At 43.1% G+C, this 21,394-nt stretch overlaps 1 protein-coding gene across 2 annotated transcripts in view; it reads left to right on the top strand.

The window, feature by feature from the left end:
* The first annotated feature begins 4,457 nt into the window (after nt 1-4,457).
* Nucleotides 4,458-21,394, top strand: part of LOC124038110 (proto-oncogene tyrosine-protein kinase receptor Ret-like) — a 40,450-nt gene continuing 23,513 nt past the window's right edge. For both annotated transcript variants that reach the window (XM_046353580.1, XM_046353581.1), the window contains exon 1: nt 4,458-4,675. In XM_046353580.1, coding sequence (XP_046209536.1) covers nt 4,612-4,675 — 64 coding nt within the window. In that variant the 5' untranslated portion in view covers nt 4,458-4,611. The remainder of the gene's footprint in view (nt 4,676-21,394) is intronic.

Genomic DNA, 21,394 nt, shown 5'->3' with positions numbered 1-21,394 from the left:
TACAGGATAAGAGAGAGAACAAAACCATTTAATTCCATTTAGAATATTTGAAGGTGTAACTCCTTCAACCCAAAACCACCCACCACTGACCAATCAAACGATACCAAGTTAACAGAAACCTGACCACCAGGCCCAATCTCCACGGGGTGTTACAGCATCTAAAGGCTTGAGTAGGGGATAAGACCAATGTAAATAAGACAGGAATTCTGAGAGGAACATAAAACCCCTTTGAATAGAGTAATTTAGAGTACACCCTGTACTGAGATACAAGTCACCACAGAGATCATACATACATTCATACGTACAGACATATAGCTTCAGAGTCCTCTTTAGGAGACAGGTTTCAGATAGATACCAGACATGGATTCTGTAGTATTATTCTACCACACAGTCAATAGTCAGTCCTCTAGATACTTTAACAGATACATTGTGTCCCCTCAGAGAAGGAATGGCTGACTATACCTGGGGCATTATGCTTTGTGCTTTCCTTGTGTTTCTGGATCATTTGCCATGCAGCTCCAGGTGACAGGGAGCACATAAATGAATGCAGAGCCTACATTAACAATACACAAATAATGTGATTTAAATGACTGTGATATTGAACATGTTGCGTTGCTTTTTTGAAAGTCTTGCAGACTCTCACTTCTTGTAGTGTGTGCGGGCATGTGTGCGTGTGTGCCTTTGTGCGTGTGGTTGGGCATGCGGGCATGTGTGATTCTCTCTGTGTGTGCATTTGTCTCTGTGCCCTTCTCTCTCTCTGGTGTTTGGCTGTACAGACGTTGATTGAAGTGACTGTTGTGTGATTGACTGGTGTGCTGCCCTGGGGCAGAGTAATGCATCACTCCACAGAAACCAACCGAAAACAAGATAATCCGCCAGCCTGAGAGTATCCTAGACTAAGACAAAAAGTTTTTAAATTCAGAAACACCCCCCAGTCTTAGGGTAACAAGGGCCAGCTCTCACTATAACCCTTGGTTAGGGCCTGAGATACACAGAGAACAGCTAAAACAGAGCACAGCTCCCATTCACAGGCTTGGATGCTTTGTGTAAGAAATGCCTGTTGGTTTAAAACAATTATAATTGTTCTGTAACGCCACCAGGGGAAATGTCCTAATAGATTAAATCAAGGTAATCATCACCATCACTGCCTTGCACACCTCATATAAAATATCCTTGAAACAAATGGGAGTCTTTTTTTTATTGTGCCCCCAGTGGAATGGATACATCAACAGAGGACTAGGCGCCTTGGCACAGCATCCAGCTAAACCCTACCATCCACATGTTGGCAGAAGTTCAGTAAGTGTGCACACTCACAGAGCTGACTGGTTATCAATCTATGGTGAACAGATGGTTTGAAATGCTCAGATATATACGTTTCAAGGTATTTTATGATGGCAATACAGTATTTTCAACAGTCGTACTTGTCTTTTCAACAAATTCTGCCATGGGCAGAGAGAACAAAGTGCAGTTTTATAATGTTATTCTACTCATTTTGTCATGAGTCTTGAAATGTTGATGCAGGGAGTCAGGAAGCAGGTGAGGAGTTTAATATAAACAAACACGTAACGATACAAAGCCAAGGAATGCATCTGAACATGGAAACAGAGACAATACCACCTGATGGGATATAACAACTGAGTGCTATATATAGGGGGAGTAATCAAGGAAGTGATAAGGTCCAGGTGTGCCTGATGACGAGGCACAGGTGTGCGTAATGAAGGGTTGCCAGGACCAGTGGTTAGTAAACCAGAGACATCGAACGCCGGAGGGGAGGAGCAGAGGTGACAAGTCTGAGAGAAAATGTTGCCATTTTAAAGCTAATTTCCTACAATTCTACACATTTTGCCATGGGGCAGGCATAAAATGTTCCTGTTTTATAGCTCCTCTCATGCTATTCTGCACATTTTCCTATGAGGATGAGGGAAAAGGTTGCAGTTTTAATACTTATTTCCAACTACTCTGCACATTTTGCCATGAGACTGAGAGAAAACGATGCAGCTTTTAAGTAACTGTCCAGTGAAAATCTAACTTTTAAATGTTTGTCTTTTGGTAACTCATACACAAATACTCGCATTTGTGGCCAAAGCATAAATTGGAGAGAAAAACACTTCATCCTCTATGAGGAAATAACAAGCATTGTTTAAATGGTCTGTTTGAGATATAAGTTTGAGATGCGGTTTTTAATGTCATCCTCCTGAGGAGGATGAGCTGGCCAATCAATGTTCTACTCGCATTCATATTTTTTTATGACCGTTATACACCCACACCATTCTGTTGTTGGGGTAACGCCCACACCATTCCAACACAGAAAATATGCTTTTAAACATACTTAATTCAAAACATTTGGAAGGAAAACTATTTCACTCATATTGTAACTAATTATAGGACATATTTCACAGAAATCTGGAAACACTGGACAGTTACTTCAAAGGTCGACTTTGGGCAAAACGCAAAAAAATTGCTTTAAACTTTATAACCGATCAATGCACCATCCTACCATTTATTTTATTTATTTACATGTTGAATGAATTTTACATTTTATATACAGTACGAGTCAAAGTTTGGACACACATACTCATTCAAGGGTTTTTCTTAATTTGGACTATTTTCTACATTGTAGAATAATAGTGAAGACATCAAAACTATAAAATAACACATATGGAATCATGTAGAAACCAAAAAGTGCTAAACAAATATATTTTAGATTTTAGATTCTTGAAAGTAGCCACCCTTTGCACACTCTTGGCATTCTCTCAACCAGCTTCATGGGGAATACTTTTCCAACAGTCTTCAAGGAGCACTTGTTGGCTGCTTTTCCTTCACTCTGCAGTCCAGATACAAAACCATCTCATTTGGTTTGAGGTCAGGTGATTGTGGAAGCCAGGTCATCTGATGCAGCACTCCATCACTCTCCTTCTTGGTCAAATAGCCCTAACACAGCCTGGAGGTGAGTTGAGTCGTTGTCCTGTTGAAAAGCAAATGATACTCCCATACTCCCACTAAGTGCAAACCAGATGGGATGGCATATCGCTGTGGTAGCCATGATGGTTAAGTGTGCCTTGAGTTCTAAAAATATCACTGACAGTGTCACCAGGAAAGCACCCTCACACCATCACACCTTCTCCTCCATGCTTCACAGTGGGAACCACACATGCAGAGATTCACCTACTCTGTGTCTCACAAAGACAAGTCAGTTGGAACCAAATATCTCAAATTTAGACTCATTAGACCAAAGGACAGATTTCCACTGGTCTAATGTCCATTGCTAGTGTTTCTTGGCCCAAGCAACTCTTCTTCTTAATGGTGTCCTTTAGTGGTGGTTTATTTGCAGCCATACGACCATGGAGGCCTGATTCACGCAGTCTCATCTGAACAGTTGATGTTGAAATTGGTCTGTTACTTTAACTCTGTGAAGCATTTGTTTGAGCTGCAATTTCTGAGGATTGTAACTCTAATGATCTTATCCTCTGCAGCAGAGGTAACTCTGTGGCGGTCCTCACGAGAGCCAGTTTCATCATAGCGCTTGATGGTTTTTGCAACTGCACTTGAAGAAACTTTCAAAGTTCTTGAAATGTTCCAGATTGACTGACCTTCATGTCTTAAAGTAATGATGGACTGTCATTTCTCTTTGCTTATTTGAGCTGTTCTTGCCATAATATGGACTTGGTCTTACCCAAATAGGGCTATCTTCTGTATACCACCTCTACCTTGTCACAACACATCTGATTGGCTCAAACGGATTAAGCAGGAAAGAAATCCCACAAATTAACTTTTAACAAGGCACACTTGTTAATTGAAATGCATTCCAGGTGACTACCTCATGAAGCTGGTTGAAAGAATGCCAACTGTGTGCAAAGCTGTCATCAAAGCAAAGGGTGGCTAATTTGAAGAATCTAAAATATAATGTTTAATACTTTTTTGGTTACTATATGAGGGGCTCTACTGTGATCTTTGCTTATTCATCCTGAAACTTTCACTTATGATTGGCGATTATGGGGCCAACGTGTGGTTTCTCTCTGGGAAACATCGTTCTGGTCCTCCTGCTGTTGTGTGAAGGTAAAGGTCAACCTCAATTAGCCTATGTGTTATTTCATAGTTTTGATGTCTTCACTATTATTCCACATTGTAGAAAATAGTAAAAACAAAGAAAAACCCTTGAATGAGTAGGTGTGTTCAAACCTTTGACTGGTACTGCACATATAACATTTATATATAACTTATATATATATAGATATTCTGATATATATATTTTTTGGGGGGGGGCAGTCGACCTTTTCTGAATATTGGGGAGGAGACATATCCCCCCACCCCGGTGGCAATTTCGCCTATGCCGGAGATGGTATTGGTTTATGCTGCTCTGGCTGGACGAGAAAATACATCGCAGCATATTAGCTTGATTTGAACCTCCCCCTGCTACAGCCGGCAAGCAGCAAAAGCTGCAGAGACCAGCCTATCAATTGGACAGGGACGCGGTCAGTGAGTGAGGACTTCATTGTTTGCCCGGAGGAGCTGCGTGCGGGAAAACTGATTATTTAATCTGGTTTATCCATAAGGTCTCTACGTGTGATTTTTGCTTATTCATCCTGAAACTTTCACTTATGATTGGCGATTATGGGGCCAACGTGTGGTTTCTCTCTGGGAAACATCGTTCTGGTCTTCCTGCTGTTGTGTGAAGGTAAGGGTCAACCTCAATTAGCCTCTATCGCATTTCATGGTTTTCTGAAAATAAAGTTGAAATCTAAATAACCATATCTGAATGAGTAACACAGCCTAGTTTGCATGTAGCAACATGTAGTTTACACCTTTGTTATTACTAAAATGAGTTTCACTTTACAGAATAGGTGGATTTATTGTTTTTCCAGATGAAATCAAATGGAAATGTACGTAGTCAACCGAAACGTTATTGTCGCGGTGTATTCTATGAATAACCGTGCGTAAACGTGCGTAAACGCGTTTTGAGGCGGAAAGTTTAACTATAGGGACGCAAACAAACCTGTTCTAGGTGGGGTGTAGCCTATCATTGTCTGTCCTCTCCTCAGCATCAATTCTCATGGCATCTTGTTGAGTTAATGGTCCAGATGATATTTGTCCTATGTATGTGACGAATGGCAATTCGACTAAATGTGCACAAAATTCAAAATATTTTTTCTGCTAATTCAAATACAGGACGCTAGTTCCTAAAACATTACAAAGTTGTGAGGTCCTATGACTTAATACTCAAAGCAAATTCAGATAGCATATTTATGGACTAAAACGAATATTCAATTTGGTTAGTTTGGGGATTTGAATGGAATTCAGTCAGTAAGTAGCCTATTTATAACAGTAAATTGTTATAAGATGCTATAGAAATGCTGCTGGCATACAGTATACATACATTGTCCTTTAGATCGTGATATGCATGGCATGGTACATGGTCTCTGTGAGTATAATGCATACAGCTATATATCATAATAGTATAATCCAATTCACAATCCCATTGCCCAACTGTACTAACACTCTCCCCAACCAGACTATATTTATAGTCTATGGCTCAAGGTTTTGTAAATCGCAGTGTGTGGTCAGGTCTCTAAACGGAATGGTAGTTCAAAGGAAGACCATTGTGTAGAAGTAGGCCTTTTGTTTGAATGAAAAATATATTTCTAATAATTTAGAGCACATAAAATGGAAGGGGGCGGTAGGATATCAGCAATATGAGACAGGATAACCAGTTTTAGCTCTATTTAATTTACTTTTGAGAGAAATTAATACATGTGCTACGATATCTCCCTTTGGAGAGTTGAGTACGATAATGAATTAAATACTTTAAGTTGTCATAGTTGTGTAAATGTTGTTTGGTTATTTTTCATGGTGGCAGCAGTAGGCATCTAGTAACGCTCTTTACGTAATTTACCACTCTGCCTTTATGTTGTTTTCAGTCCGCAGGGGATATCTGTGAGGTAAACTCTCAATAAGCCACGCCCAAATGGTTTTGAGGGCCTGGAGTAACGATAAGTGGCGTATATGACCGATTGGAGTGTCATAAAATGTGCAGATTGTAACAGAAATGGCCCTATAGACTCCATTGTTTTGAACCAACGTCCCCACGATTTTTAGGCCAATGAAATGTGTTGTTTATCAAGTTGAGTAGGCCTAACCTAGATTTCGAGAGTCATTTATCAGTTATTTTGTAGGCCCTAGTCCTAATTACAGAGGCGCTAAAAACACCATCCAATGCTACGCGCGCATTGGTTGGATTCTAGACATTGCCAGGCTGTCAGAACAAAGGCCCGTGCCGGTCTGACGGCAGGTGTGCGGCATGTGCTCCCGTCTCTGGGTAAACAGTACATGTTTGTTTTCCGAATAGAGAATATAGCCAGTTAAACAACTGAATCCCACCATTCTAATAGCAAATTATGCCTAAACCCCAAACTGAAGACAGGGCAGCAAAATATATGTTTTTCATGATGGGGTTTTTCTTTCAAATGTATGGTTGGTCAATGGCTAGGATATGCCTCTCTCTGGTGGTCACAACAATAAGGTGAGGTGAGGCCCTTAAGAGAGCATGATTGTAACTTGGCAAACAGTGGAGAGATGGAATTACAATGTATTTTGACTGAGTTTGACTGTATTTATTTGTAATGTAACCCCTGAAATAGGCCTTTATCCAACTTGTAAATTAGATTACATTTTATACAGGTAGAAAGTTCTCTTTCAAATAAAGATAGCAACTATTTCAGATCATAATGAAATAAAGACAATTCAACAATTAACTAGCCACAGCAATAACAATAGCTTTAATTGAAAATGAATATATTTATATAACTTACTTTGATCAATGCATCTGTACAGGGACTCTGCTTTAAAGGTGCAATATGTAGAAATCTCTGCCATTTCCTGTTAGCTACATTTCTAATAGTTTGCTTAATTTTAGATTGTGACAAAACAAGCAATGTATAGAAAACTATTGTACCTTCGAAACCACTGAAATATCTTTTCAATAACCCAAAATATTGTATTTTCAGCTGTTTGAAGCTGTTGTACAAAAACGAAAATAAAAGCTGAAAAAACTCAACTTAGGAACAGGAAGCAGAGAAATAGTGGACATAGAATCGACCTAACGCTTCTTAGACATGCTTCCAATGAGAATGACAGAGCTATAACTCACATTTCTATGTGAATTTGATCAGGTCACCCAAAAAGTTACATATTGCAGCTTTACATCAAGAGCCATTGAAGAGTTTAATAGTTTGACATTAAACAGAATATGTTCTTATTTTTGTAATGATACCCTGGACAATATGGCCGCCCCAAGTAACCAATTACTGCTAATCTACATGCATGTTTTCAGCTTATTAAATCAAACAAAGGAAACTGGCGATCAGTGCTGCTGTAATGGCTATCAGTGTGTTGAAATGGTGGCTGGTTGGAGAGTTTGTGCACACAGGAGGTGTGCAGGAGAAGCCTGTTCGAAATAAACATTTTTTTAACACAAGTTACGTGGTTTGAAGAAGGTTAAAATAGTATTTCTATTCAGTCACTGGCAGAAAAAAAAAACATTTCTCTTTGTTCATATGTATATTTCCATGTGCGTTAGGAAAGCAGTCAATGTACAGGTTGCCGAAAGATCAACACTATTTGATTTATCAGGCAGCCCAGTTCTGACATGGTTGTGGTCATATAATATATAATTCAGATCAACTGACTCATTTCCATGTGTCACGATCTTGGAAATGAGCGGACCAAGGCGCAGCGTGAGTATAGTTCCACATATTTATTGAAGTGAAACTAACAAACAAAATAACAAAACTTACAAAGACCGTGAGGACGTAGTGCCCAAACACACTAACAAACAATCAATATCCCACAAAACCCAGGTGGGGAAATAGCTACCTAAATATGATCCCCAATCAGAGGCAATGATAAACAGCTACCTCTAATTGGGAACCATATTAGCACCAACATAGAAATAGATGTACTAGATCACCCCCTAGTCACGCCCTGACCTACTACACCATAGAGAACCAAGGGCTCTCTATGGTCTGGATGTGACAGTACCCCCCCGCAAAGGCAATTTGTAAGTCGCTCTGGATAAGAGCGTCTGCTAAATGACTTAAATGTAAATGTAAATGTGCGGACTCCGGCCACAAAACCTGAAACCAAATGGGGAGGGTAGTCGGTGGTGGCTCCAGGGGGGGAATTTGTGTCGGTGGTGGCTCCAGTGCAGGTCGTAGCCCCCCATCCAGACCCCGGATCCGTCCATCGCGCCGGGCTGAATGCCGTGCCTGGACTCCGTGCCTGGACTGGGCATCGGCGCAGAGGAAGGCTCCCGCCATGGAGCGGGACCGGACGCCGTGCCTGGACTGGCCACCGGCGCAGAGGAAGGCTCCCTCCCTGGAGCTGGACCGGACGCCGTGCCTGGACTGGCCACCGGCGCAGAGGAAGGCTCCCTCCCTGGAGCTGGACCGGGCGCCGTGCCTGGACTGGGCACCGGCGCAGAGGAAGGCTCCTGCCCTGGAGCTGGACCGTGAACCGTGCCTGGACTGGGCACCGGCGCAGAGGAAGGCTCCTGCCCTGGAGCTGGACCGTGAACCGTCGCCGGAGGCTCCAGACCGTGAACCGTCGCCGGAAGCTCCGGACCGTGAACCGTCGCCGGAAGCTCCAGACCGTGAACCATCGCCGGAAGCTCCGGACTGTGGATGCGCACTGGAGGACTAGTGTGTGGAGCCGATACAGGTGGCACCGAACTGGTTACACGCACTTCAGGACGAGTGCGAGGAGCAGGCACAGGACGTACCGGATTGGGGAGGAGCACTGGAGGCCTGATGCGTGGGGCCGGCACCGGACTGGTGACACGCACTGTGGGCGAGTGCGGAGAGCTGGCACAGGATGTATTGGATTGGGGAGGTGCACTGGAGGCTTGATGCGTGGGGCCGGCACAGGTTGCACCGGAATGGTGACACGCTCTTCAGGGCGAGTGAGGAGAGCTGGCACAGGACGTATCGGACTGGGGAGGCGCACTGGAGACCTTGTGCGTGGAGCCGGCACAGGTGGCACTGGACTGGTGACACGCACTTCAGGGCGAGTGCGGGAAGCTGGCACAGGACGTACCGGACTGGAAAGGCACACTGGAGACCAGATGTGTGAAACTGGTGCAGATGGCACCGGACTGGTGTCATGCTCTTCAGCACTCCTGTGCTGCAGCATTCTCATCGCTACCACCTCTCTCCAGAATCTTTCATCAAATTCCTCCTCCGACTCCCAAACAGGTTCTGGCACTCTCCGCTGCTTGACCGCCAGCTCCATGTCCCCCCCCCCCCAACAAAATCTTGGGGTTTCCGTGGCCATGGTCCCCAGCGTCTTCGCTGCCCTTCCATGCTCCTTGGCGACTCCAGCCAAGGAAGGGTCTCGTGTCCTCTCAAGTCCAAAACTCCCTTACCTCATTTTCACACTGCTTGGTCCTTTGTTGGTGGGATATTCTGTCACGGTCTTTGAAATGAGCAGACCAAGGTGCAGCGTGGGTATAGTTCCACATATTTATTGAAGTGAAACTAACAAACAAAATAACCAAACTTACAAAGACCGTGATGACGTCGCGCCCAAACACACTAACAAACAATCAATATCCCACAAAACACAGGTGGGGAAATAGCTACCTAAATATGACCCGCAATCAGAGGCAACGATAAACAGCTGCCTATTATTGGGAACCATATTAGCACCAACATAGAAATAGATATACTAGATCACCCCCTAGTCACGCCCTGACCTACTACACCATAGAGAACCAAGGGCTCTCTATGGTCAGGGCGTGACACCATGTTTGCTAGCATTACTGTGTTCTCTCTCTTGTGTACACTTAGCTACCAGAAAGCCTATTAAATGTGTTATTCTTCTCAATGAAAAAATGTACTGTATTTCCTGAACAACCAGCTCCTATACTATGGGAAATATGATATACCCAGATATAATTTCAAATGTTTTCAAGTTCAAGTTACCAAGATCAGCAAAATTGAGAATGTTGGAGCTTCATCTTTAATGAAAGCCAGGAAGTGCAAAGTGATCTGGAGAATTGCCAAACCCTTTCCATATCGTTCTGAGACCCAGATATTAATTTTTGTCCTCTCTCGTGGTCCATATCTCTGAGTTCATGCAAGCTAGTGTATTAAATCATGTTGTCCCTTTGAGAGGACATTCTGGGCTTTTCAATGATATCACATGTGGGGGTGTGACCTTGACAACTTTATCTTCCTGGTTATTACAAATGAATGCAAATTTTCGGGTAATTTGAAAAGAAGTGTGTGTAATTGTTAATTATAATTTTTGTGAGTTTAATATTCATATGGTTTCTAGGAAGTGAATAATATATATATTGTTTTACATCAAATAAGAACTTATCAAGAAATGTCTTACTGTACTCATTGACTGTAATGTAATTGTTTTCCTATTAACGTCCGAATGACCACTACAGAGGACAATTTTGCACTTACAATAAAAGATCAATATGTATTTTTTATATTTCTTTTATAACATGTTTTACTTTCACCCCAAACAATTATGTAAAGTGTCTCAGGAGGATAATTTGACAACAATTCTCTGGGAACTGAAGGTAGCCTGTTATGACCAAAGGGTGGGTGGGTGGGTGGGTTGGTCTCTCTCTCTCTCTCTCTCTCTCTCTCTCTCTCTCTCTCTCTCTCTCTCTCTCTCTCTCTCTCTCTCTTTCTCTCTCTCTCTCTCTCTCTCTCTCTCTCTCTCTCTCTATATATATATATATATATATATATATATATATATATATATATATATATATATATATTTTTACACATGTTTTCGGGAAAGGTGGATTGGGGGCAATTGTGCAGTATTTAGAAATCAGAATAAGAGTCTGGTAGCAGCGGTTGTGATGTGTGTGTAGCATGAATTTATGCTGTGCCTTCAGAACGTTTTCACACCCTTTGACTTTTGCCACATATTGTTATTGTCAGGATTTGGCCAGGGTTGTTCCGGTTTTTGGTCACTAGATGCCCCCATTGTGCCTTTTGACCTTTTGTTTTCCCTTGATCCCCATTATTATTTGCACCTGTGCCTCGTTTCCCCTGATTGTATTTAAACCCTTTGTTTTCCTCAGTTCTTTGCTCTGTGTTTGTATGTTAGCACCCAGCCCTAGTACTCTGTGAACTCTTGTTGATCCCGGTGGACTCGCTTGTGGAATTCTGTTTTTTATTGTTCTTGTTTGTTTGTTTTTCAGTATCTTTTGAGGCTTTTTGTGCTATATCTTCCACCTTGTGGATTTACCTTTTTGTCTTGGAGGATTACCTTTGTTCTTGTGGAATTCCTTTTGAGGTTGTGGAGTTACATGTTTTCCTGAACTTCATTTTTTACTTCATTAAAAACACCGTCTCAAGTACTGCTGTGTCTGCCTCATCTTCTGGGTTCTGCCGACTATTCGTGGCTCAGTTGGTTAAGTGACTGTTTCTCACTCTGGAGACCCGGGTTCGTAACCGGGTCCTGACAGTTATGTTACAGCCTGAATTTAAAATGGATCACATTTATATGTGTTTGTCTCTGGCCTACACACAATACCCCAAAATGTCAAATTGGAATTATGTTCTTCAACATTTCTACAAATTAATTAAAAGGCAATAAGTATTTGTTATGGCAAAGTTGCTTAACAACTGACACTGTTGGTATCAGACCTTAACATTTTTGTAATTTACAGATGCTCTTATAGAGAGTGGCTTACAGTAGTGAGTGCATACATTTTAATATTGTGTTTGTACTAGTTGCCCATGGGATTCAAACCCACAACACTAGCATTGCAAGTGCCATGCTCTACCAACTGAGCCACACAGGACAACATCGTCTGTCTGACGGTAAGGGAGTGAACAGCTCGTGGCTGGGGTGTGTGGGATCCTTGATGATGCTGCGGGTCTTCCTCAGGCACCGTTTTGAGTAGAGATGTCCTGGATGGGTGGGAGCACGGTCCCAGTGATGTACTTCACCACCCGCTGGTGGGTCTTGCGTTTGTGGACAGTGCAATTCCCATACCAGGCCGTGATGCAACCAGTCAGGATGCTCTCGATGGTGCAGCGGTAGTATTTGGAGAGGAACTTGGGTGGCATGCCAAATTTCTTCAGCTGCCTTAGATAGTAGAGACACTGTTGCGCCCTCATGAAAAGAGTGGTGGTGTTGTTGGTCCATGTCAAGTCCTCAGTGATGTGGACCCAAGGAACTTAAACTGCTGACTCTCTCAACTGAAGTCCCATTGATGTGGATCGAGGCATGTTCCCTCGTCTGCTTCCTGAAGTCAACAATCAACTCATTTGTTTTGCTGACGTTGCGGGAGAGGTTGTTGCTCCAACTTGATGATGGAGCTGGTGTAGTGCAAAGCCACGCTGCCGTGGGTGAACAGGGAGTACAGCAGAGCGCTGAGGACATACCCCGGGGGAGGCCCTGTGTTAAGAGCCAGTGTGGAGTAGGTTTTGTTGCCAATCCTCACAGCCTGTGGTCTGACCATCCGGAAGTCCAGGATCCAGTCACATGTGAGCACATGTGAAAGCAATGCATGAACACAACAGCAGCATGGACAACTAAGGTAGAAAAGCATCGATCTGTGGATCTGCTGTTCTGAAGGTATAACCCTTTTTGTCGCCCTGGGATGACCTCTGACCCTTGTAACCCTAACCCAAGTGGTAGTGATCAGCCCCCTCCACCTCCCACAGGACATTTTGTTAGCAGCTGCTTAACCAGCCTCTCCTCCTTGCATTAGCGCCAGTATTTTCATCAGCATCCACCACTTTTGAGAAGGACCAGACCAATAAATCTAATTTGATACATGACACTATTTGATTTAGGCCCTTATTACATTATATGATTTAGTTACGCTTGTGTCTTGGGTTCCTTATGCAGACATAAATGTTCTAAATGTTTCACTCTTGCTGTTTTCTTTTAGTATAATTGGAAAAACATGAAGTTATTTGCTGGAGTGTTACCCCATTTCTTTCTTTTTATTCCAGGCATAGCTTGGTTTATGTGTATTTTTCTTTGGTGAAAATCTACAGTTCTGTACGTACACTAGGAGAAAAACACAAAACGTTCAATGTCAGTTCGCCACATCAACAAACGAGTTTGAGACGAAAGCTCAGCTGTGCTCTACTCTTGGGTCAGTAACGACTTTGCCCATAGGCAGTAGGTCGCATGTGTCATAGGAGTTGATACACTGTCCTCAATCTCAGTGTTAACACTGTTATTTCATCATATTTGCACATGGCGGCAACACACAATTTAGAGATGACCTAAATGTGATGTTCTATTGACATTTTTGGTTTGGCCATAGGAATTGTTTATAAGTATACATCATTGTTAAGGGGTGGCGGTGTTTTTCCGAATTCTCTGGAAGTCTCTTCCCGATAGCAGAAAATCTGAAGCTTCTGCACATGTGCAGGATTTTCTACTTTAAGCACAGTCTCCGCTCTACTTGTTCGGCTGCCCAGAAAACAGGCTACTCCGGTGACTTTCAATGATGAATGGAGAATGGCGCTTGTTTAAAAAATGGTATTACTTTCGGAACCGCAGCCTTTGTTTTTCTATAGACTTCAGCTTTAAGATGTGATCATCCTCATCATATTTACTGTAATAATATTGTGTAAGTGAACTGTTTTTGTCATGGGTAAAGTCATACAATTGGTCACCCAAAAAACACCATAACGATTTAAATGTGCTTCTCTCTCAAAGACAGAGGTACTCATTGGATCATACTTAATTGGTATATTGCCATATGTCTACATTATGAGAGACCAAGCCCAGTGTCTATGTATGTTTAAGGTAGTCTACTGCTACAACTACCTTTCCCTGCTCTGGCACTGTCTCTGATCCTTCAGAGAGTTACGGCTCACATTTCCAACCCATTGCACGGGCACAATCTAATTTGCTTTGGTTGAAGGACAAGAAGACATTGATTGAAATTGTGTCCTCGGGGCATTTAGTGGTCTTTTTTTTCACATGGGTCTTGACAAGTTATTTTCCTCTGGTCGGTGATGCGTGCTGTGTTTAACCAATCATTTACAACAATGAACACCACAAAGACTACAGCTGGGTTCGTGTTAAGCCTCTTTCTCACCATCTCTTTGACAAGCCAGGTTAGAGATGGTTGTAGGAGTGGCTCAGCGCTGCGATGTCTTTGGCAGTGGCATTTTGACCCTTTGGACTAATAAGATTTTGTATTTGTTTGATGAAATTATGGATCTTCTCTTTATGTTCAGGGGAATTATGATTACATAAATGACATAGATAGCATGCCAACTCGATTGAATATGCAAGGCAAGCCTGCATGTAAGGCATTTTTTAAACAATAGTATGGAACACATTGACATATATTTTGACTTGTAAATATTTAGCAATATAATTGCCCCATAGAATTTCAACTGACTGTTATTTTAAAATACAACATACCACTTAATATTACATATTAACAGGTATTTAATAGCCTGGTTGTCAAAATCAGTGACCCATCGATAAGGAAGTTGCTGTTGCTGTGACCAAGCAAGCATGAATCTTGAGAGGTGGTAAATTGTGAGAAAATGCCAAGCGGAGGCAGAGCAGTCATTGCTTATGATGTTGAAACAGACAATGTGGAGGCTACTATGCAGATCTCAATAAAACAATCAATAAAACAATCAATAATCAATAAAACATTTTTATTTTTATTTTTTTAGTCATACAGCAGACACTCTTATCCAGAACGACTTACAGTAGTGAGTAAATACATTTTCATACTTTTTTCGTACTCGGTCAATAAAATGTATTTATAAAGCCCTATTTTTCGTCAGCTGTTGTCACAAAGTGCTTATACAGTAACCCGGCCTAGACCCCAAAGAGCAAGCAGAAGCAGAGGCACATTGGCCTGGAAAAACTCCACAGAAGGAACAAACCTGGAGGTTACTGTAACATAAGGTTATTATATGTAAAAACAGCATAATAGCATAACAGTAGATTTTTGAAACTGGCTTTTCAACAGCCACGGTGGTGATACTGTATCTGGACATTTCACGTAAGTGGCCTGATGATAATGAAGACATTACAATAGATGTTCTGCTGCATGATGTGTCCTCTGTTTACCTTCTAATGTCCTAGTCATTCCCAGAGGAATCCTTCAACTGAATTTGTAGTTGCAGCGAGGCTAGCTAATCCCTAAGGAGACGTTATATTAGATTTATTGATGACTTATGAACATGGAACATTGCATTTCGGTTCTTGTAATCTTTGAGGCTAATTGGGCTACGTTATGAGGATAATTGGTTATTATATTACGATACAAGTTAATCTACCTGCATGTAGTTTATCTATGTGCGTCAAGCAAAGAAATTGGCTAAAATAGTAAAATATCCCCTTACCCCTTACTAACTCAATTTCTTATTAAATTGCAAAGCCATCACAGAGAGAGGCCACAGAAAGCAGTTCCAGAACACAATGGCATTTTTGCATATTTGGTCTACAGAAATCATGTATCCGTGCTTACTGTCCAGTACTGCCTCATGATGTGGTTATACTGCTTGTAATGGATGAATATTAATTAATGAATGAATTAGCTCCATGGACAAAACAAATTCGGTCTCAAATTCAATCCAATATGCAGTAACTTGAACCCAAAACACTCATGGAAGCAAAAACATCACTGTGTCTGTGTCATGCTCATTCTCATGTGTATGAAATGATCACTTTACATTGTTATGGTTCTTGAATTGTTTCTCAGTTTGAGGGAGGCCTATCCTTATCACTAGTATGTTGCTTCATAGTGAGATTTAGCTTATTTGTGTTTTTTAAAATGTTCAGTGGCATTGCTGTCTCAAATCATATTAAGTAAAATATTATCATTGTTCATTACTTTTGAATTACACTCAGACATTTTTGGGGACCCAAAAATAAGTACTGTACTTCATCTGAAATTAAAACTGTTTTGATGAATGGTTATTTCCGTACACAAGCTGGACTCCACAGTATGATGAAACAATTATGTATTTTGACAATGCAAACCAAAACCATTATAATCAATTATAACATTAATCAATTAAGTTATTGCATGATTTTTTTAGACTTTTACTTAATTGGATCTTGCATAGTCCTTAGTAATTATTCTCATCGCTGTTTTATATTTGGAAACAGAGTGATCACGACAGCTTTCAGAGTCTTTATGACAGATTCATTTGAACTTTGAATTTGATTTATATTCTATCATTGTTGATTTCTATGCTTACTCTGCATGGAATGATGGGTTATACACAAGCAGATCTGTGAGCATGATGATTATGATCCATATGATTCTATTATAACAGACTTTCAGATTCCACAGTTTTAGTTTTGGTTAGGACAAAAATATACAGTGTATTGTATATAGTATAAGGCAAAGAGCCCTATTTTATGTCGTTGGAAATGGGTTGATTATGTTTCCACTTGCAACTACATGTATTCAATGCTTATGTATTCCTATTGGTTGGTTGAAATTACATATGTTATGCCATTGGTGATGCTTGCAGATAGGGGGAGATCGCGAACGTCAATTTTTGCCAGTCTGATATTTCTATGCAAGCGGTAGGTCACGTTCTGAAATACTATTTTCTACTTTCATATTTACAATGTGTACGAGTTCAGTATGTATATGTGATGTGTATATATAGTAGGCTATGTGTACGGTACCTGTTAGCTTTGGGACACAACATCGATTCGGGAGTCTGTGTATTGGTTGGACACCCTGAGTTGTGCATCGTTCTGGTGGGTTGTGATGGAAAGAAAAAAACTATAACACCCCAAAAAAGGTTTCCCGTCATATTTATAATCTCTAGGAACTGTACTTACCAGACATAATGTGAAATGTGTCCCTCGCTATCAAATTAACATCTGAATCCAACTTTTGTCCATATCACACCATATTCCTATTGTGTAAGCAGTGAGTTAAGTACAAATTCTTATTTGCAATGACAGCCTACCCCAGCCAAACCACGCAGGGCCAATTGTGCGCTGCCCTGTGGTACTTCCAATCACAGCCAGATGTGATACAGCCTGGATTTGAACCAGGTACTGTAGAGACACCTCTTGTACTGAGATGCAGTGCCTTAGACCGCTGCACCACTCAGGAGCCCACTGCCTAACTTGGTTAGTTATTTCCATTCAAACAGGCTAATGATGAATCTACAGCCATCAACATACTGTTGTCCTGCACATCTAATGTGCTTCCTTCTGTCAATCGTTAGGTACATACAGTATATTTATTGTATTTTGTACCATTTTTGTCAGTGTTATGTTTAACTACAAAATGCTCAGTCTGATAATTCTATGCAAACGACAAATCACAAATCTACAGCCATCAATGTACTGTTTTTATTTTATTTAACTAGGCACGTCCGTTAAGAACAAATTCTTATTTACCCCAGCCAAACCCTAACCCGGACAACACTGGGCCAATTATGTGGCGCCCTACGGGACTCAAAATCATGGCTGGTTGGAATACAGCCTGGAGGCGAATCAGGTTTCTGTAGTGATGCTTCTAGCACTGAGATGCAGTGCCTTAGACCGCTGTGCCACTTGTCCTGTACCTCTAATGTGCTTTCTTGTGTCTGTCGTCAGAATAAACAACAATCAACTGGGATCGCTGGCTGGGCATTCCTTTCTTTAAAAACACAACATAAGATAGTTACTGTCATGCAGGTGAAAGAGGACCCAAAAGCGACTTGGCGAAAACAGAGTCTTTAATCCAGTAAAGAAAATACAAACAAAAAACACAACTTTCACTCGAAATGACGAGGACAAACTGGAGACTCGATCTTGAACAGCAGGTGAACAGCAGGTTGCCTCGGGAAGGCACTTGAACCAGACAGACTCAGACACCTGCTCACCACGCAGCATCTGAGGAAAACACGACACGACAGGGCGATACACAAACACAGCACGGTGAATTCTAGACAAGGAACCGACAGGACAGGAACGGAACACAAAGGAAGAAATAGGGACTCTAATCAGGGGAAAGGATCGGGAACAGGTGTGGGAAGACTAAATGATTGATTAGGGGAATAGGAACAGCTGGGAGCAGGAACGGAACGATAGAGAGAAGAGAGAGCGAGAGAGTGAGAGAGGGAGGGGAGAGAGAGGGATAGAAAGAGGGAAAGAACCTAATAAGACCAGCAGAGGGAAACGAATAGAATGGGAAGCACAGGGACAAGACAAGATAATAAATGACAAAACATGACAGTACCCCCCACTCACCGAGCGCCTCCTGGCGCACTCGAGGAGGAATCCTGGCGGCAACGGAGGAAATCATCAATGAGTGAACGGTCCAGCACGTCCCGAGACGGAACCCAACTCCTCTCCTCAGGACCGTAACCCTCCCAATCCACTAAGTATTGGTGACCCCGTCCCGAGAACGCATGTCCATGATCTTATGTACCTTGTAAATAGGTGCGCTCTCGACAAGGACAGGAGGGGGAGGGAAGACGAACGGGGGTGCGAAGAAAGGGCTTGACACAGGAGACATGGAAGACAGGATGGACGCGACGAAGATGTCGCGGAAGAAGCAGTCGCACAGCGACAGGATTGACGACCTGGGAGACACGGAACGGACCAATGAACCGCGGAGTCAACTTACGAGAAGCTGTCGTAAGAGGAAGGTTGCGAGTGGAAAGCCACACTCTCTGGCCGCAACAATACCTTGGACTCTTAATCCTGCGTTTATTGGCGGCTCTCACAGTCTGTGCCCTGTAACGGCAAAGTGCAGACCTCACCCTCCTCCAGGTGCGCTCACAACGTTGGACAAACGCTTGAGCGGAGGGAACGCTGGACTCGGCAAGCTGGGATGAGAACAGAGGAGGCTGGTAACCCAGACTACTCTGAAACGGAGATAACCCGGTAGCAGACGAAGGAAGCGAATTGTGAGCGTATTCTGCCCAGGGGAGCTGTTCTGCCCAAGACGCAGGGTTTCTGAAAGAAAGGCTGCGTAGTATGCGACCAATCGTCTGATTGGCCCTCTCTGCTTGACCGTTAGACTGGGGATGAAACCCGGAAGAGAGACTGACGGACGCACCAATCAAACGACAGAACTCCCTCCAAAACTGTGACGTGAATTGCGGGCCTCTGTCTGAAACGGCGTCTAACGGGAGGCCATGAATTCTGAATACATTCTCGATAATGATTTGTGCCGTCTCCTTAGCGGAAGGAAGTTTAGCGAGGGGAATGAAATGTGCCGCCTTAGAGAACCTATCGACAACCGTAAGAATCACAGTCTTCCCCGCAGACAAAGGCAGACCGGTAATGAAGTCTAGGGCGATGTGAGACCATGGTCGAGAAGGAATGGGAGCGGTCTGAGACGACCGGCAGGAGGAGAGTTACCCGACTTAGTCTGCGCGCAGTCCGAACAAGCAGCCACGAAACGGCGCGTGTCACGCTCCTGAGTCGGCCACCAAAAGCGCTGGCGAATAGACGCAAGAGTGCCTCGAACACCGGGATGACCAGCTAACTTGGCAGAGTGAGCCCACTGAAGAACAGCCAGACGAGTGGAAACAGGAACGAAAAGGAGGTTACTAGGACAAGCGCGCGGCGACGCAGTGTGCGTGAGTGCTTGCTTAACCTGTCTTTCAATTCCCCAGACTGTTAACCCGACAACACGCCCATAAGGAAGAATCCCCTCGGGATCAGTAGAAGCCACAGAAGAACTAAACAGACGGGATAAGGCATCAGGCTTGGTGTTCTTGCTACCCGGACGGTAAGAAATCACAAACTCGAAACGAGCGAAAAACAACGCCCAACGAGCTTGACGGGCATTAAGTCGTTTGGCAGAACGGATGTACTCAAGGTTCTTATGGTCTGTCCAAACGACAAAAGGAACGGTCGCCCCCTCCAACCACTGTCGCCATTCGCCTAGGGCTAAGCGGATGGCGAGCAGTTCACGGTTACCCACATCATAGTTGCGCTCAGATGGCGACAGGCGATGAGAAAAATAAGCGCAAGGATGAACCTTATCGTCAGACTGGAAGCGCTGGGATAGAATGGCTCCCACGCCTACCTCTGAAGCGTCAACCTCGACAATGAATTGTCTAGTGACGTCAGGAGTAACGAGGATAGGAGCGGACGTAAAACGTTCTTTTAGAAGATCAAAAGCTCCCTGGGCGGAACCGGACCACTTAAAACACGTCTTGACAGAAGTAAGAGCTGTGAGAGGGGCAGCAACTTGACCGAAATTACGAATGAAACGCCGATAGAAATTAGCGAAACCTAAAAAGCGCTGCAACTCGACACGTGACCTTGGAACGGGCCAATCACTGACAGCTTGGACCTTAGCGGAATCCATCTGAATGCCTTCAGCGGAAATAACGGAACCGAGAAAAGTAACGGAGGAGACATGAAAAGAGCACTTCTCAGCCTTTACGTAGAGACAATTCTCTAAAAGGCGCTGTAGGACACGTCGAACGTGCTGAACATGAATCTCGAGTGACGGAGAAAAAATCAGGATATCGTCAAGATAGACAAAAACAAAGATGTTCAGCATGTCTCTCAGAACATCATTAACTAATGCCTGAAAAACAGCTGGCGCATTGGCGAGACCGAACGGCAGAACCCGGTACTCAAAATGCCCTAACGGAGTGTTAAACGCCGTTTTCCACTCGTCCCCCTCTCTGATGCGCACGAGATGGTAAGCGTTACGAAGGTCCAACTTAGTAAAGCACCTGGCTCCCTGCAGAATCTCGAAGGCTGATGACATAAGGGGAAGCGGATAACGATTCTTAACCGTTATGTCATTCAGCCCTCGATAATCCACGCAGGGGCGCAGAGTACCGTCCTTCTTCTTAACAAAAAGAACCCCGCCCCGGCCGGAGAGGAAGAAGGCACTATGGTACCGGCGTCAAGAGACACAGACAAATAATCCTCGAGAGCCTTACGTTCGGGAGCCGACAGAGAGTATAGTCTACCCCGAGGAGGAGTGGTCCCCGGAAGGAGATCAATACTACAATCATACGACCGGTGAGGAGGAAGGGAGTTGGCTCGGGACCGACTGAAGACCGTGCGCAGATCATGATATTCCTCCGGCACTCCTGTCAAATCGCCAGGTTCCTCCTGAGAAGTAGGGACAGAAGAAACGGGAGGGATGGCAGACATTAAACACTTCACATGACAAGAAACGTTCCAGGATAGGATAGAATTACTAGACCAATTAATAGAAGGATTATGACATACTAGCCAGGGATGACCCAAAACAACAGGTGTAAACGGTGAACGGAAAATCAAAAAAGAAATAGTCTCACTGTGGTTACCAGATACTGTGAGGGTTAAAGGTAGTGTCTCAAATCTGATACTGGGAAGATGACTACCATCTAAGGCGAACATGGGCGTAGGCTTCTCTAACTCTCTGAAAGGAATGTCATGTTTCCGAACCCAT

Source organism: Oncorhynchus gorbuscha, linkage group LG06 (assembly GCF_021184085.1).
Source record: "Oncorhynchus gorbuscha isolate QuinsamMale2020 ecotype Even-year linkage group LG06, OgorEven_v1.0, whole genome shotgun sequence".
NCBI classification, from domain to species: Eukaryota; Metazoa; Chordata; class Actinopteri; order Salmoniformes; family Salmonidae; genus Oncorhynchus; species Oncorhynchus gorbuscha.
This window is presented reverse-complemented; position numbering and strand designations above follow the sequence as displayed.